Source organism: Mchenga conophoros, linkage group LG10 (genome assembly GCF_057382185.1).
Source record: "Mchenga conophoros isolate Kocher_MC1m ecotype Shallow Benthic linkage group LG10, M_conophoros_male_GT1.1, whole genome shotgun sequence".
NCBI lineage: Eukaryota > Metazoa > Chordata > Actinopteri > Cichliformes > Cichlidae > Mchenga > Mchenga conophoros.
In genome coordinates, this window is record NC_140535.1 from 15,847,064 (window position 1) to 15,864,039 (window position 16,976).

Consider the following 16,976-nt stretch of genomic DNA (forward strand, 5'->3'; position numbering starts at 1 on the left):
GGTATTTTATTCTATTGAAAGCTCATTTTAGCTTTAAAAACGGGTTCGAGAGAGAGACGTTATGGGCCAATAACGTTTTATTTTGAAAACCCCAATCGGAAGTCCCATCTTGTTGTAAGTTGTATGACTTAACGGTTGAACTAATGTCAGACGTGGAGTTTAGACAGCCAGGCAATGCAGAGCTAATAAAATTTACAAGTCGTAATGACAGATGGTATGGATTACCACTGTGACTCGAGGACTTATAGACTTGTGGATTTTTTTTGACCGTGGAATTACAGAGACGCCTTTTGTTCTGAAATGATGGCTTGATATGTTTCTCGTACCTCGGTGATCACAGTCAGAGCCAATCCGTCGCCCGCCCGCAGGGAAGCGGCGTCACAATAGCTACAAACGTGATTTCGATCTGGCAGAAACCAATTCGCCAAAAAGCCCGAAATAATGTCACCCATACCCGTCCTTCCGCTGGTCATCAACTGCTTCATGTCTGTGCTCGGCTGCTTGGCCACACTGAAACTCATTCCGGCTTTCAAAGATCATTTCATATCAGCCAGATTATACGGAGTGGATCTAAACAAAACATCCAAAAAGGAAGTGTGAGTCGTCTCCCTGTCTGTCCTTTTAGCTACACGGCTTTCAGCTTAAATGACATATTCAGTAAAATATGATAATAAATTGTTTTCCTTTTCACTCCCCTTTCTTTACAGTCCAGAGTCTCAAGGAGTCATCAGTGGGACTGTCTTCCTCATCATCCTTTTCTGTTTCATCCCAGTGCCTTTCCTCAGCTGCTTTGTTGGAGATCAGTGCATGGGCTTCCCACATGATGAGGTGAGTACACTGATGTGCAATGACCCCGTGTTTCTTTCCAGTCTGAACCTCACGTCTGACCTTTGTGTGCGTTGTTTTTGCCAGTTTGTACAGCTCATCGGTGCACTTCTAGCCATCTGTTGCATGATCTTCCTTGGTTTTGCCGATGATGTGCTCAACCTCCGGTGGAGACACAAGCTCTTGCTTCCCACCATGGCTTCCTTGCCACTGCTCATGGTCTATTTTACCAACTTTGGCAACACTGTCATAGTGGTGCCCAAGCCCTTCAGAGCACTGCTCGGACTGCACTTGGATTTGGGTGAGTTGTGTGGTTGTCCGCTGTTCTTTGTCTGGATTCACTGCTTTGAAGTCTTCCTTTAAATGGTGTTTCGTCATTTCTTCTGCAGGCATCCTGTACTATGTCTACATGGGAATGCTTGCTGTATTCTGCACAAACGCCATCAACATCCTAGCAGGCATCAACGGGATCGAATCAGGCCAAGCTCTGTTTATCTCGGGCTCCATCATCATATTTAACCTTCTGGAGCTCAGCGGTATGCATTTTCGTTTCCCGTCACACGGGTGCAGAAGCTGGACATATTTTGTGTAACATGTGGTTCTTTGCACTTTCTTCTTATTATTAGGAGATTACCGCGATGACCACGTTTTCTCCCTCTACTTCATGATACCGTTCTTCTTCACCACATTAGCGCTTATGTACCACAACTGGTAAGATAAGTCTACCAAACTCGGGAAAGTTAACATATATTTTCTGCAATCAAAAACAAAGAGCTATATGTGCAAGTCCCCCTCTAGCATGGTGATTGTAATCTGTTTTGTCACAGGTACCCTTCATCTGTGTTTGTGGGAGATACTTTCTGCTACTTTGCTGGGATGACCTTTGCTGTAGTCGGCATCCTGGGACACTTCAGCAAAACAATGCTGCTGTTCTTCATTCCTCAAGTGGTTAACTTTGTCTACTCCGTACCACAGCTGTTTCACATAATCCCCTGTCCCAGGCACCGGCTCCCGAGGTGACTGCCTGATTATGAACATCATTTATATACGATTATACCCTGTTGATATGTGTATTGCTCAACTTTTTCTTTCTTCCAATGCTCCTTCTAACTAAAGGTTGAACCCAGAAAATGGCAAGCTGGGGATGAGCTACTCTAAATTCAAAACAAAGGACCTCTCTAAGTTAGGCCACCTCATTTTGACGGTAAAGCTTTTCTTTTGCGTTTTCTCTGTTTGAGTATTCCCATGCTTTAATAGAAATTCTCCTCAACTAAGCTGTAAATCATGTCAGCTGCTGGTCTTGTCCCATCACAACTCAAAGAGGAAAGCACCAAATCCAGACTTTTGATAAGATGAAATGAGGAAATCTTTATGAATATAATTATCTAATTGCTTTGGGCAATGAAGCTGATTGTTTCTGCTCCAATTGCCTCGCGCTGTCAGCGTCCGTTATTAAAACCCAGACGCATTATTTGGTTGTGACGCAGAACACATTTTCTCATACACTGTATGACAGAGTCCCGTAAAATACTCACTGCACTGACTGCTTCCATAAAAAAAAAATAACAGGGTAAATAGCAGCCAGGTGCTGCTGATCAAATGCGCTTGATTAATTGTTCATCATCAAGTGTGAGCGCCTCTATAAAAGCAGACGTGTTGGCAGTTTGCTGGTGTGAAGCATTCAGATGCTTGTTAACAAAACGCCAATGAGAGAAAGATATAAGCATTAATGGCAGAGAAGCAATTGTTGCTGCCCATCAGTCTGAGATGGGCTATAAAGTCATTTCCAAACAATTGAAGTCCATCATTCTACAGTTAGTCTTCTCACGCGTTCCAACAGATTCAATCCGTGATCACATAATACAGTTTTCAGAGAAATAATAATAAAAAAAAACCAGCAATATGGCCAAATATGGCTGTGCATGATATCCCTCCAAGTGTCACGCACGGTAACGGTGAAGTCATTCAGTCAGCCATGAATGCCTCTGTATACCAAAGTGTACTAGAGCCAAATGTGAGGCCACATTTAGCTGTCTGTTCTGTTGCATGACCCAAATGATCCCAAGAACAGCAGCAAATCTAACCTAGAAAAAAAAGATAAAGCAACAAGCAATAAGAGTGGGCCAGAATTCTTCTACATTAATGTGACTGACTGATAAAGCCATACAGAAAACAATTAAAAGTAGTTCTACGATGTAATGAATCACAGGGAGTATCTAGTTTTTCACAGCACTGCATACAGGTTGTACCGCACATCGCAGCACACCTAGATTTGGCACATAATAATTATGCCCATGGGACAGGTTACATGCAACATAAAAAAATGACAATGAACCATATGTATCAACCTGAAAATCAGATGAATTAATCCAATACATTAATTTGCTTAATTAAAAAAATTGGAGAAGTTGATAATAACTCACAAGTTTGGATATCATGTATGAACGCGCACACACACACACAGCTGAGGCAGACCACTAGCATGCGTCGGGCTGTGTTTACTGGCTGATAACAATAAAACCTTTAATCCTCAACAGGTGGCAGAGTTATTAAAGCTGCTCGAGGTGCGCAGAGGCCATGAGGGGGATGGTGATTTTATTGAGTGCAACAACATGACCTTAATAAACCTGGTGCTGAAAGTACTCGGACCCGTCCACGAGAGAACTCTCACAGTCATCATGCTCGTCATACAGGTATAACAGAGCACCTGCAGTATCCACATATGCCTGAATATTGTCAGCCATAAAATGTTTGACTCGCCTCTCATTTCTGCGTCTCACTCAGGTGATGGGCAGCGCAGTGGCTTTTGGGATCCGTTATCATCTCGTCCGTCTCTTCTATGACGTCTAGATTACCGGGACTGAGGACGGAGTGCTGACTGAGGAAAATATGATACTGCTGTGGAACTATTTTACAGGCTCACTGTTCATTTGCCTTTTAATAGTTTCCACTACCTCACTGACATTTTTCATATTCAGACTCTTTCTGCAGTAAAGACCCAGAGCAAGGATTAAAGCTTTATTTAACTTCACCACAACATTTTCATATATATGTACAAGCAGAACGGCTAATGATTTGATGCCAACAGTAGCGCTCTCCTGGGATTCAGTCATTACAGTCAGGGAAATGTAACTGGGTCTTAATCACCCCACGTGTTCAACCTGAAAGTATATTTTTATACTTGGTTTTTAAAAAGAAAGTCTGTCAAGTTTTGATCTTCGGTGTAGCAGACATCGCTGACTTGCAAATGTAGAAATCCTCTAAAAACTGGTCAAATATTCACATGTTCACATACTGCTTTAACCTGCTGTTGAGAGAAAATGTGCCTACTTACACTTTAATGCAGTTATGGTAGGAATATTAAACTCATTTAGTGCTTCTTGGTTGTTTCTTTTCCCTCTCAACAAAAGTCACAACAACAAAATGATTGTTGTGAAGAACAGCAGTGAAATATCAAAGGAGTGTAGTCATCAATAAAGTGTGAGGAGATGATTAAATAGAGGTCATGAAGTCACATGACCACGTCCTGATTGTGGAAAAAGCACATCCCGATTAAAGATAACTGATCGTCTTTGCTTTTCTTTCATCAAATATATAGCCGTGTTGTTTAGGACTGAGCATCATCCCAACGGTTTCAGAAAGAGCATCAACGTGAAGTCAACTGGCACTGGACTTTTTTATTTAGGAATGTAATTACAAGTGCAAAACTGTTTACTGAGATTGAAGGCACAGATTATCAAATAAAAACGGGAAAAATGATGATGTAAGATTGTGTTGTATTAATACTTGGGAGAAAGTGTGCTAAATTATAGTGCTTAAAGTGTTTCCGTTATAGTTCAGAAATGGGACCAAGTCACAGTTTGTGTGGTTTTACCTCTCTCATGCTGAATTGTAACACAAGCAATCAATATACAATTGAAGTGCAGACATTTTACCAAAAATTTAGCATTACCTGTTTATCCATTGTATACAAATAGCTGAAAGGGAGGACATGCAGAGGGTTGGTGAGACAGAAGAGAGTGTTAGGGTTAGATTGAGGCAGGTGATCCGCTGTGGCGACGCCTAACGGGAACAGGTTGTGGGTTGTTTGACATGGAAGACCCAAAGAGTCGCTCACCTCAAAACAGAACATTTTGTGCTTTATTAATGAATTGTGCAATGAAATGTGCGCTAGTAAAATCTTTTACCAAATACTTTTTCATAATCTTAAAATAAAATTATAGGAGCATAAATGCCCTAAATTTATACTTAAGTAAAATATTTGAATAAATGTCAATAAAAATGAAGATTTATTGTAAATATCTTCCAATTGTTAACTGTAAATACAAAAAGGAATTTTTTTTTGCGTAGGAACTATTTAACTAAACTTTGTTTCAAGGGGAACGTCGGTGTTGTTGCACAGCCCGCGTTTGTGGACGGAAGAAGAACAGGTCCGATGAATACGAGCTCTCTTTTAACGCTGTCGTGAAGCTTATAACAATTTATGCTTTTAGCTTATTAAACAGTTCTCTGCTGGTGTTTCAGCAACACTGTGGAGACTGTTTAATGTAAGCTAGCAGCTTAGTTGCTGGGCGGTCAGGTGATGGTCAAACAGCGTTTGCGACTTCGGTCCTGGAGCGAAACGTCTGACATTTAGTCCAGTTGTGACTCGGAGAGATGCCTCCTAACAAGCGAATGCAGAAGAAAGCACTCAAGCTGGAGTGTGAGTGGGGTTCATGCCAGGAATCATTTAATCGGATGGAAAACTTTTGCAAGCATGTGGAGGGTCATCTAAGTGCTTTGGAAGAGGAGGAGGAGGAAGAAGAAACAGAGGGTGAGGTGAAACGCAGCTTCGTGTACGTGTGGCACCTCCATAGCTGAGGTGTTTGTTTTGGAGATGTAGCGTGAGGAGCTGGACAGGAACGTGTTTTAATGATTTGGTTCAATAGGCCTTAACCAGTGTGGCCTCACTTACTGCACGTCTAGACCACCACTAGAAATGACGAGAGTTTTTATCCATCAGCTACTTATTCATAACATTTGGCCACTAGATATTGAATTGGATTAATTTACTTAACTTTGCTGGCATCCAAAGTCCTGATGATAAACAAGGCATTCAGATAGATAAGTCATACTGATCCTTTGCCCAAAGTGATGATTCCTCCTAATCTAGTCTCTTTTACTTTTTGTGCAAAGGGGAGAGAAGCTGTCTGTGGAGAGACTGTGGTTTTTGCTCCGTGGAGGGATCTGAAGAGTTGCGGCGACACGTGTTCTTTCACTGTTATCACACTAAACTAAAGCAGCTGGGTCAGCAGGTTCTCAGTGCCCATCCAAAAATCGGCAACTGCTCCATCGCCTACCACAATCGCAACATCATCCCTGAAATCCCAGATAATTTTGTCTGCCTTTGGGAGGAATGTGAAGTAAGTTTGCTGTATCTGCTGCTGGTGAAAGACGAGAGTAGCAGATACATTGAGCATTGATGGAGCTTTCCCAAATCTTATGCTGCCAGTTCTATAGACACTAATGCTACTTCGTAACGTGAGAGGTCTAGGGTTTTGAACCGAAGCCTGAAAACAAGCTGGCTAGTCTCTCCACTGTTCACTCCAGAGAACATGACATCCATGTTTTCCAAAAAGAATTGCAAATGTTAATTCGTCTGACATCAGAAAAGGTCTCTGCTTTGCTTCACTCTATTATAAATGAGGTTTGGCCCAGAGAAGACAGCAGTGTTTTGGATTATGTTCATAAATGGCTTTTTCTTTGCATGACAAAGCTTTAACCTGCTTTTGTGGATGGCACTGTGAACTGTGTTCAGATCTCTGTTAGTGTTCCTGAACCCAGTATTTCTGAGTTTTTAAATGATCTGTGTAGTAGAGTTAAACTAATAATACATGTGGCTCTGTAACTCTCTTAATGCACATGTGTTAAAGCAACCACCGTATGAAAACCCTGAGTGGTTTTATCGCCATGTGGAAATGCACAGCCTGTGCATAGAGATACCTACAGGAGACTGTGAAATCCCGATCCGCTGTGGATGGAAAGGTACGCTTACAGTGTTTGTTGTTGTTTTTCAACTGTAAATGTTAAGTGAAGATTGTACAGCTGTACATTTTCAGTGTCGAGCTGAGGATTTCAGACTTTTGAATCCAGGTTTTGTGCCTGTCATTTTCAGACTGTGAAGCGACTGCTAAAGGCCGTCCTAAGCTGCGAGAGCACCTGCGCAGCCACACTCAGGAAAAGGTGGTGGCATGTCCCGGCTGTGGGGGGATGTATGCCAACAATACAAAGCTGTTTGACCACATCATACGACAGAGCGCCATGGAAGGTAGATTCTGTCAGATTTATGAAATTAAGCTTAGTAATGTTAAAAAAAAACCTTTAATAATCGAACAATCTGTGTCGTGTCACATAGGTCAGAGGTTCCAGTGCTCACACTGCTCCAAACGTTTTGCAACAGAAAGACTTCTGAGGGACCACATGAGGACCCACGGTCAGTTATGCTTCATTGTGCTTTTTTTTTTTTTTTTTTTTTTTTTTTTACACATGAGCTTATGCCATGATGAGGTGTCCATCCATACACAATTCACAAAAAATGATACTCCTGGAGTATGAAGCAAATCTGTTCCATACTCTTGGAGGTGAAGCTTTCACACATTGTTCATCTACCAGGTCTTCACTCAGATTGTGTTTAAGACTAAGACTTTATTTCTGCATGTCACACATTACAATAACCCGGGAATTGTGATGGACTGTGAGCCAGATGAGTTAATCAGCATCTTTCTGGATCTTTTCTGCTTCATAGTGAGAGCATCCAGTTTTAAAATGAAGCATTTCACAACTATTTCTTGGCTTGACGCAACCAAAAATAAAAATAGTCCTTCACAGTGTCTATTTTTGATCTGCTGAGCATGTGATGCACTTTGTTGTGAGTGAGTGAAGAAATCCTGTTGCCAACAAACAACTCTGTAGTCTTAATATAGACAAATTTAATTTCCCCACTGCTTTATTGGGACAGTGAGCCACTACAAATGCCCATTATGTGACATGACGTGCCCGTCGCCCTCTTCACTGCGCAACCATATCAAGTTCCGCCACAGCAACGAGAAGCCATACAGCTGTGACTACTGCGAGTACAGGTACCCAAACCCCTGAAACTTCACCAATTTAAGTCAGGATTAAGTTATTAAACAGACAATGACATTTGCTCCCACCGTTTTTAAAAAAAACCAAAAAACCTCACAGCTGTAAGAATCTGGTCGACTTGCGCAAACATCTGGACACCCACAGCAGCGAGTCAGCCTTCCACTGTGACGTCCCTGGCTGTGGCTTTACATCTCGAGCCGCTTGCACCATGAAGATTCACCACAAAAGAGAGCACGAGGTGATGTTTGAAGTGTTTGTTTAAACTTGCGTTCAAGTAGGGATTTTTGATGTTTTCATTGATGATTGTGTTTTATTTCCATAACCAGGGGAGTTTTGTAGCTCGCTACAAGTGCCATGTGTGCGGCCAGTGTTTCACCAGGGGCAACAACCTAACTGTCCATCTGCACAAAAAGCACCAATTTAAGTGGCCGTCCGGACACCCCAGGTTCAGGTGAGTGTTGCAGTGAAGCAGCTGCAGTAATAGCTATTGCAACGCTTGAAGTCTTTATTCGCTCTTGACAGGTACAAGGAGCACGAGGATGGTTTCTTGCGTCTGCAGCTGATTCGCTACGAGAGCGTGGAGCTGACCGAGCAGTTGATGCGAGAAAGACAAAACAGGCAAGCGGAGGAGGACGGCGGCAGCGAGCCGACGGAAGGTCAGGAGCTGCAGGAAGGAGCAGCTCCTGCAGAGGTGCAGGTGGAATTGAAAGGGGTGCTGCTGGAAGAGCAGAGGATCGACGAGCCAGGCTCGACAGTTGGCGCTGAGGAAGGCGGACAGGAAGAGGGCATGCTGTATGTCCTCACTGGAGGACTGTCACAGGCAGGAGAGGAGTCTGTAATGCTGCAGCTCCAGGATGCTGCTCAGCAACAGGAGATGGAGGTGCTTTGACTTGATGCACATCCTGAGCAGGCACAAAGTACACAGTCACACTCTTCTTGGAATTCATGAACTTCTACAAAAACCTGGCTTGGATTTGAACAGAAAGCGAACTGCTTTACTTAAATTATAACATCTGAATTAAGGAACACGTACTGTTATGATTCATGTTGAATGTAAGCCTATATTAGGCAAGTAAACTGTTTTTTATGTGTTTATTTGCTAATGTGTAGCATCTTAATTTTAAACTGTTTTCAGTTAGATGTTCGTGTCTCGTGCTGTAAAATCTGTCGAGACAGTTGAAGGCTAATGTTGCACTGCCTGCTGGGTTCTCAATCAATCAAATTCAGAGATACATCAGCTGAAACCTTTAAAGGTTAAGAACATGAGTCATGGGACGTCGTGTTGTCATTAATATTCAACAGAATCTGGATTAAAGCTAAGAGGGCTCACCTTATCTCGCAGAGTGTGTACCTTTCCCAGTTAAACTTGAATAAACACGTGAAACCTTTTTGTCTATTTTTTTATGTTTTGTAATATTTTTTTAAGAGTGAACTTTTTTCTTTATGTATTACATACATTCATCATCTGTTTTAGCTCCACCTGCTAAATCTAACTGCACTCCTGCAGCTCTGTTACTGATATACACGGCTGTATAATTGACATCTCAATCGTCTAAAATGTCTTGACTGAACTCAACTGAGCTGTAAATCTAAACGTTGTCTCTGTAGTATTGTTAACGTCCACATTCACCACCCACATCATTAGTTACACCTTGTTGGTACCAGTTTGGACCCCCTTCTGCCTGCACAGCTGCCTTAATTATTTGTCGCTTAGATTCCACAAGGTGCTCGAAACATCTCTCTGAGAGTTTGACACGATAGCATCACACAGTCATCGCACATCGGTGATGTGAATCTCCCGTCCTGCAACATCTCAAAAGAGTTCTATTGGATTGAGATCTGGTGACTTAAGGGCATGTTCAAGAAACCAGTTTGAGATGACTTAAGCTTTGTGACATGATGCGTTACAATGGAAATCCAGGCTCATCAGACCAGGCGTTGCCTTTTCAATCTTTTGTTATTCAATTTTGGTGAGCCTGTGAAATTTTAGCTTGCTTTTCTTGTTCTTAGGAGACAGGAGTGGCGCTCAGAGTGTGGTCTTCTGCTGCTGCAGCCCATCTGCTTCATGGATGGTCAAGTTGTACATTCAGAGATACTCTTTTGCATACCTTGGTTATAATAAAGTTACATTTTCAGCCAGAGAAATACTGTTCTCTGGATATTTTCTCTTTCAAACCATTTTCTGTAAACTCCAAAAAGGGTTGAACTCATACCAGCCCGTCTGGCACCAACAACCATGCTATGTTCAAAGTCGCTTAAATCATCTTTCTTTTCTTTGTTTGAACTTCAGCAGGTTGTTTTCAAGCAACAAGGCCAACATTAGGTTTGTTTTCTGCTTTTCTCATACAAGAAAGACAAAACCCCCCAGAAAACCATTACAATTTTTCATGCTGACCAAAACAAAGTTCTATATTTCTCTCAATATATTCTATATAATTATATATATTTCATATATTTTAGTTAATCCATCTAATGTGAATGATGTGCATTGGATAAAGCGTCTGTGTTTAAGGTACAAGTACCTCTGTTATCCATCACTCGTCTCATCAATTTGGAGACGGTCGTTCTTTCATCCCTCTTCTGCTTTAAACCTATAAAAACCTTTGATCAGGTGTAGAGCTGGGCGATAGAACGATAACGATATGTATCGCGATATAACTTTTACTCGATAGAGAAATTAAGCTATCGCGATAGACCTCGCCGCTCTTGTCCTCAAAGAAAAAAAAAAAAAAGGTCAGCCAATCCAAATTAAGTAGCGCAGAGCCGAACCAATCACAGCCGCAGCGTCACGTCGCGTGGCTTGTTACTACAGCACAAGTGCCAAGCCGCACGTGTGTTTGTTTGGGAAGTAGCCAGCAGGTAATGGAGGAAATGAGTGTGCCGACTAGAAAAATCAACCGAGCGTGACCGAAGAGAAAACAGATGATGGTTCCAATGCCGGAGAGATTGTCAAACGGAAGAGCCATAGAAGTTCCGTAGTGTGAAGGTATTTCGGCTATTTCAAGTCTGACAAAAAATAGAGTAGCGTGCACTGTAAATTGTGCCGAAAGCAAGTCTGGAAATACAATAAACTGGTGCATGCGTCACACTGTGCGCCACGTTATTGTTTCGGTGAAATGAATTTCTACAATACTGTTACTGTTAATTCTACTCTCTGCAGTGTTTAAATGCTTACATATACACACAGTTACTGTCCCTCCACACATACGACTCGGTTCTGCTTCTATGCCCCAGCTTTGTTTACTTTTTCCCACCGAGGCTTCTAGACTTCTGATTGGCCAACATTTCTGCACGGTTAGGAATCTAGCGCCACCTGCTGCTTTGGCATGTTCATAGCAGCGTTTTCCTTCATTTCTGCCTTTATGTGTGGACGGGATTATTTTTTAAAACGAAAACGGAAAATCTCAGTTTTCAAAAATACCCGTGTACGTGTGGACGTGGCCTGAGTCTCTGACTGGAAGCGCTAATTCGTCATTCGGCTTTTGTCAGACTAAAGTAACTGTTAAAACTGTTTGAAAAGCTCAGCTATACAACAAGGAGAGATTGAGAATTTCCTTTTAGTTCTCAGTTTATTTGATATTGACAAAAGTTAGTCAGTTTTGTCTGTTCTTCTGTAAAACAAACTAAGATTTATTTTTAGAATTAATATTTTGTTTCTAAGTGGAATTGACAATTTAGTCTGTTTCGTTTGTTCTATTTTGAAACTTAAACGCTTTAGCGGCTGCCTTTTGTGTAGTTTGCAATATTTGCCTTTATTTATCTGAAAAAGTCTCATGTTCCTTAAGTACATCTACCCTGTTGAACTTATTATGGGAAATAAATATTTAAATAAAAACAAGCTGCTGATTATTTCACATTTTACTTGTGAGCAACGGCACATTTAAATCTTACAAATATAGTTATTTGGCTTATATCGTGATAGATATCGTTATCGCCTGAAATGAAAAAAAAAACATATCGTGATATGAAAAAATCTCATATCGCCCAGCTCTAATCAGGTGTCAAAATCGTGACACAGCTTTGCCCAAGTGGAGTCCCAGGATGATAAACAGTGCACAGCATTAGCTGTTTGTAGAAGATTAGGCAGCACACAGAGCTTAGTTGAAGCGTTACTTAAACTCTCTCTCGCTGCTTCCTCTTCCTCCAGTGAGTGAACTCGGTTCTCCTGGGACTGATTCTAATGGCTTCATAGTCTAGTGATGGCGTAGTATAATGCTTCTAGTTGGTTCCTGGGTGCACCTAAAACATTTTTTTTAGAAAAACTACTTCATCAGGAGATGGGAACTGTGAGATTTTACATACTGCTGCTCCTGTTGTTGTTTGGGTCCATCCACAGAGGGACATCTCAGTTTCCTGAGTGGAATGGAGAGCTGGAAGGTAGTGGTAAGATCTCCTTTTCTGACACTGTAATGCTATTCTTCACTAACTTTCTGGTTACTAAGTCATGGCATACATGAATGTTTGTCCAATCCTTGCGTATTAAGAAGCCAATGATTTAGTATTTTTCTTCTTCAGGTGAGATCGAATCGATTTCCCAGCCGAATTTCATAGATGACACATACTGGTCTGGGTCAGCCCCGCTTTGTTTAGGAGGTTGTAAAGCGCGGCACCGGGAGCTGAGGAGAGATCGCTGTGGAGACTCTAGCTGCTGCTGGCTCGGCTACAAATCCTTGTGCAGAGGTAAGACACAGAATCAGAGCGAAGAAACAAAAGGTCACTTGTTAAAAATACCTTCGTCTTGTGCTTTGTATTTCCTGCATTTCCTTTTCTCTGTGTGTCAGTGAACTGTGGAAGGCCAGATGTGGACTACAATGGAGCAGTGTATGGTAATGACTGGTGGGTGGGATCTGTGGTGAGGTACACCTGCCGCTCAGGATTCAGGCTTATTGGAAACTCTACCAGATCATGTCAGCCTAATGGCCTCTGGACTCCAAAACCTATCTGCCTACGTGAGTCCACACAAACCGCAACAAAACAACAACAACAACAATAGGTTTTCTGACCCAGTATCAACATTTACGCTCTTTGACCTGCCTTTTAGGAATGTGTAAGCAGGGGCAGATTGAAATCAGCGAGCGTGAACTGAGTGGGACATGCAACTCCACCTGCGTGGGTAAGAGCTACTTCGGCCCACCCAAACGAGGCTGCTCTCAGATAGACAACTGCAGGAAGAAGGAGACCGGCTGGAAACGGTTCTTTGCACAATGTGTCCCTTGCATTTGTGACTGCGCTTTCTCGTGTGGTGAGTTGCTTCCACCTCCACATTGTCAGGACAAATGCAAAGCAGAATGAGCATGCTGCGGTGCTGTCTGTGTACAAATACATTTTAATATTGCTCTACACATGAATTTGCTATCCTTCTTTCAGGAATGATATCTGCTTTGTTTTTTTTGTTTTGTTTTTTTCAAGTGTCTGCAGGCTAAAACACAGAGATGCTTACAGTGTAACAAGGCTGCAGACAAAGAGGAGACACAGACCGGCTGTAGACCAAAGAGTCACGCTGCATTTCTGCTGCTTCATCCAATTTTAAGAACAAATCTGGGTGTTTAAGGACAATAATTTAATCTCTCCGGCACACACTCCAAGCCTGCCTGCCTGCTTTCTGTATGTAAAGGATTACATGGCAAGAACAAATCCTTCTGGCACGCCAGTGTTAAGTCACTCTTTAGGATGCAAAGCGGCGAGAGGGTCAGAAAACAAAAGGGAGGACAAATTTAGTGAAAGGCACCTGAGAGGTTTAGATTAGATTCAAGTTCAGCAATTATTTGAAATAGAAAGCGACTTTGGCTGATTTTTTGGGCTTTTCAACATTATTTCCTGTCTAGATATATATATATATATATCTCAATCTCATACTATATTTAGCTTGGATGTCTGCAAACACATGCACATGTTTACTTTCCTCAGATAAGGATGGGAATCAGAGAAACAAGGAAAGAGGGAAGTGAAGCCAAAGAGATTGGCATCTTGCGTCTCCTCTCAGCCCATCTGTCGTGGAAGGAGCTGAGACCTTAATCTTGTTATAAGATGTTTGTTCAGGGGTCAGAGTTAACAGAGAGAGTGGTGTAGAACTGTTAACAGCATTTATACTTTAGGTGTCATGCTGTGTGTACTTTTATTTTCAAGTTATTTATTGAGAAATGTATATCACAAGCCAATTGTATGAATGTGAAATGAATTAAAAACTACTCATGTCTTTGAAATCAAAGGTTTAACATTTAAAGCGATGATTTCTGAGCCATGCAGACCTGAAGCAGAGCTTTACAGATGGCACTAATATTATTCTGATTGGATTATATTATCAGTCATCCCCCGTGTCCATCATCCCATCGCTCCTCACAAAACAACTACTGAGCATTAGGCTTCCAGGCAGGCCTGTGACACTTGATATAGTTCCAAATTAAAAAATGGTAAGAAGTAGTGTGGAGAAAGCAAGTCACTAATCAAAGATTTTCAAAAGATATATGACAAAATATTTAATAAGTTTTGACCTCTGCTCCCATTTAATGGCTTATATGTTTTATATATTTTAAAATCACATTAAAAGACTTCAGAATTTTTTTTCCTCTGTCTTTTTTTTACTCAACTAAAATCGATTTCATTTTGAAACCGAAAAACAGACTCAAAATGTGGGGTTTTTTTTTCCTTTCACTGCCTTTAATAAGCGACATTACAGGTTAAACCACTAGATGTCGCTGTTTTGTCACAAAGTGCATCACAAGTGTGAGATTTAGGACTGATTCCCTTCCACTTGTGATCCTGAGGAGTTACTGCTCAGCATGCATCACTGTTGAGGACTCCAGGTGGTGTACCTCAAGACGATGTGCTCATCCGCTTTGGGCATGTAGCAGCCGATCCCTGTACGATGTTTAGATGACAAACACTGATATTTACACACATACAGCCTGACAGAGCATTATAACAGAAACAACAGCAATAGAAATAACAATGGGGCGTAGCATCCTTTCTCTAAAAGACAAAAAAACATGCTTTAATAGATAAATCACTATTAATGTGTAGTATCACCACCTTCTCCTTCTATAAAAGATAAACACGCACAAATGTTGTCAGAGTAGATAATTTTTCAATAGCTGTAGGAGGCAGTAATTGAAAAAGACAACCCAATCTCCTGTCTCATTATGGCTCATTAAGTCGTCCTCAGATATGCTGAGGTGAAGCTCTGGGGATGACACTCACCTACATCCAGTCTGTCGAATTCTCCAGAGCTTTCAGACAGGATCTCCCAGTATGTCTTCTCATCCTTATTTCCAGCCACTCCATTCACACTCTCCAAGAACAGGCCAAAGTTTGGGTCCTCCTTCACTGTGAACCTGGCAACACAAACAGTCAGGGCTTTAAGAGCAGAAATGGGTCACCCTCAGCTTAAATATGTAAGAGAATCAGCCGGGGCTCCTTTTTAGCAATAAAGCATGCTAGACAGTTATATTAAAGGGGATGTCATGGGTGGACTTACTTAAAGTCGTGCTGTGCATCGTGCAGTCTCCTCAGAGCTCCCAGCAGCACACCTCCCTTTACTACACTGCTGGAGTAGGACTTGAGAGGCTCGTTAGACTGCTCGTTCTCCACAGACAGTTTGATAGAGAGGGATCCTGATTGTGCACGCAAAGCAATTCACATGTGATACAATTTATGATGCACGTCTACAAAAGATCAAAGCTTCTGTAAAATTTACCTTCATCTGTGTCTGTAAGAGCGCCACGTGTCAGCAGGAGGAAAAAGCCCACAGAGAGCAGAGCTGATGTCCTTAGTGCCATGTCGAGCAATCTTCTATCTCAGATGTGTGTCTAACACCACATCACCTCACTACTTATAGCATGCCTAACCCACATTTGTAAGCAAACTCCAGTCCCAGAAAGTCACGAGGCACTCTCACATACCTTTGTTGAGGTTAAACATTCACATTCACATCCTGAAACTTAAAACTAACACAGAAGTGCTTTTATGTGACAATCAATGATGGTTAATGTGTGCTTTATAAATACAGAAACACTGTTATCTCGGAGGTTACACTAGATGATTCATGATCTGTCCTGTGGCTGTGGGTTTTTCTTTCAGATGGGTGGGAGAATATCTCTTTCCCTTACGCAAACAAATTTTTCTTTCTTTTTTCTTTTTTTTAATCTTGACAGTAGAATAATAAATGTAAGTGAACTAAATGTGACCCAAGTCTTATCAGACGAACCTGGTTATGGGGGCACAAAACATCAATATAGAACTAAAAACGGCAGGTTCACCTTTATTTTGTGAACTGACTTATCCCCCATCACACCAAGGATGATCTACAGAGAATTCAATTAAAAGAACCAAAGTTTAAACCTGCTGATTTAGGTCTAAACCTTACCGTCTGAAAAAAACAATATGGTCCCTCCTCTTAGCAAAATGAGTCTGGCTGAGAAAGAGAGTAATAGGCTGGTTTGCTGAAATTGCTCGTCTGGCCACCAGAGAGTGAGAGCTCGTTTTAAGTTAGTCTGATTAAGAGGCAGGTGCGATTGGCTAAAAATGGTTTTGATTTCCTCTCAGGGGTGATGTAAGGCATGTAGGGCCCGCTTGAACGCGAGTAACCCCGTCTGTTTTACCGAAAATAACCCGGGCACTGCAGCATCAGCACCAGGCAGCTGCGCAGGTGCGGCCTTTAAAGAGACAGAGGGGCCTCATGTTTACAGCGATGGAGCCAGACTTTATCATATGTATCAGCATTGGATGTATACACTTAGCACATCTATGCATATACAGGCTGTATATTGTACGTTACCCCAGCAAGAGACAGCCCCAAATAACCACAGAGCAGAAATCAGCACAAAAACATGTTTAAATTGCGGTCACAGAGGCCAATTTAATCAAGAAGGCTCTAGCAGTCACAGCGATATGAATATATTCAATTAACTGTTTATGAGTTCCCAGTTTAAGTTCAGTGTCCCAGCTTTAAATCCCCCCAGTATTCTTAAAATGTTTCGGAAATGTGCTTATTATCGATCAGCCCTGCTGTCGATTATTGTTCACAGGTT

General features: G+C 41.7%; 4 protein-coding genes across 6 annotated transcripts; 3 read left to right on the top strand and 1 right to left on the bottom strand.

The window, feature by feature from the left end:
- The first annotated feature begins 103 nt into the window (after positions 1–103).
- On the top strand, positions 104–4,592 carry dpagt1 (dolichyl-phosphate (UDP-N-acetylglucosamine) N-acetylglucosaminephosphotransferase 1 (GlcNAc-1-P transferase)). Its single transcript, XM_085288811.1, has 9 exons — positions 104–596; positions 708–828; positions 913–1,126; positions 1,215–1,361; positions 1,452–1,536; positions 1,653–1,841; positions 1,942–2,029; positions 3,363–3,518; positions 3,610–4,592. The coding sequence occupies exons 1-9, from the start codon at positions 442–444 to the stop codon at positions 3,673–3,675; spliced, it is 1,221 nt and encodes a 406-aa protein (XP_085144937.1). The 5' UTR covers positions 104–441; the 3' UTR covers positions 3,676–4,592.
- A 631-nt stretch (positions 4,593–5,223) lies between these two features.
- hinfp (histone H4 transcription factor) lies at positions 5,224–9,350 on the top strand. Its single transcript, XM_085288812.1, has 9 exons — positions 5,224–5,638; positions 6,001–6,227; positions 6,738–6,849; positions 6,980–7,132; positions 7,220–7,297; positions 7,823–7,943; positions 8,050–8,188; positions 8,277–8,401; positions 8,473–9,350. Exons 1-9 carry the CDS (start codon positions 5,482–5,484, stop codon positions 8,837–8,839), a joined length of 1,479 nt encoding a protein of 492 aa, XP_085144938.1. The 5' UTR covers positions 5,224–5,481; the 3' UTR covers positions 8,840–9,350.
- Positions 9,351–12,021: 2,671 nt separating this feature from the next.
- Positions 12,022–14,511, top strand: LOC146565581 (inactive serine protease PAMR1). Of its 2 annotated transcripts, none has more exons than XM_085288813.1 (5): positions 12,022–12,333; positions 12,466–12,630; positions 12,732–12,899; positions 12,992–13,192; positions 13,360–14,511. In XM_085288813.1, exons 1-5 carry the CDS (start codon positions 12,228–12,230, stop codon positions 13,371–13,373), a joined length of 654 nt encoding a protein of 217 aa, XP_085144939.1. In that variant the 5' UTR covers positions 12,022–12,227; the 3' UTR covers positions 13,374–14,511. The 2 variants fall into 2 exon arrangements, with proteins under 2 accessions (XP_085144939.1, XP_085144940.1); XM_085288814.1 differs by having other exon boundaries at positions 12,023–12,327.
- Positions 14,512–14,585: 74 nt separating this feature from the next.
- Positions 14,586–15,792, bottom strand: LOC146565582 (cobalamin binding intrinsic factor-like). Of its 2 annotated transcripts, none has more exons than XM_085288816.1 (4): positions 15,644–15,792; positions 15,425–15,560; positions 15,152–15,281; positions 14,586–14,808 (listed from the first exon to the last, which is right to left on the bottom strand). In XM_085288816.1, exons 1-4 carry the CDS (start codon positions 15,723–15,725, stop codon positions 14,764–14,766), a joined length of 393 nt encoding a protein of 130 aa, XP_085144942.1. In that variant the 5' UTR covers positions 15,726–15,792; the 3' UTR covers positions 14,586–14,763. The 2 variants fall into 2 exon arrangements, with proteins under 2 accessions (XP_085144942.1, XP_085144941.1); XM_085288815.1 differs by having other exon boundaries at positions 15,148–15,281.
- Positions 15,793–16,976: the final 1,184 nt, after the last annotated feature.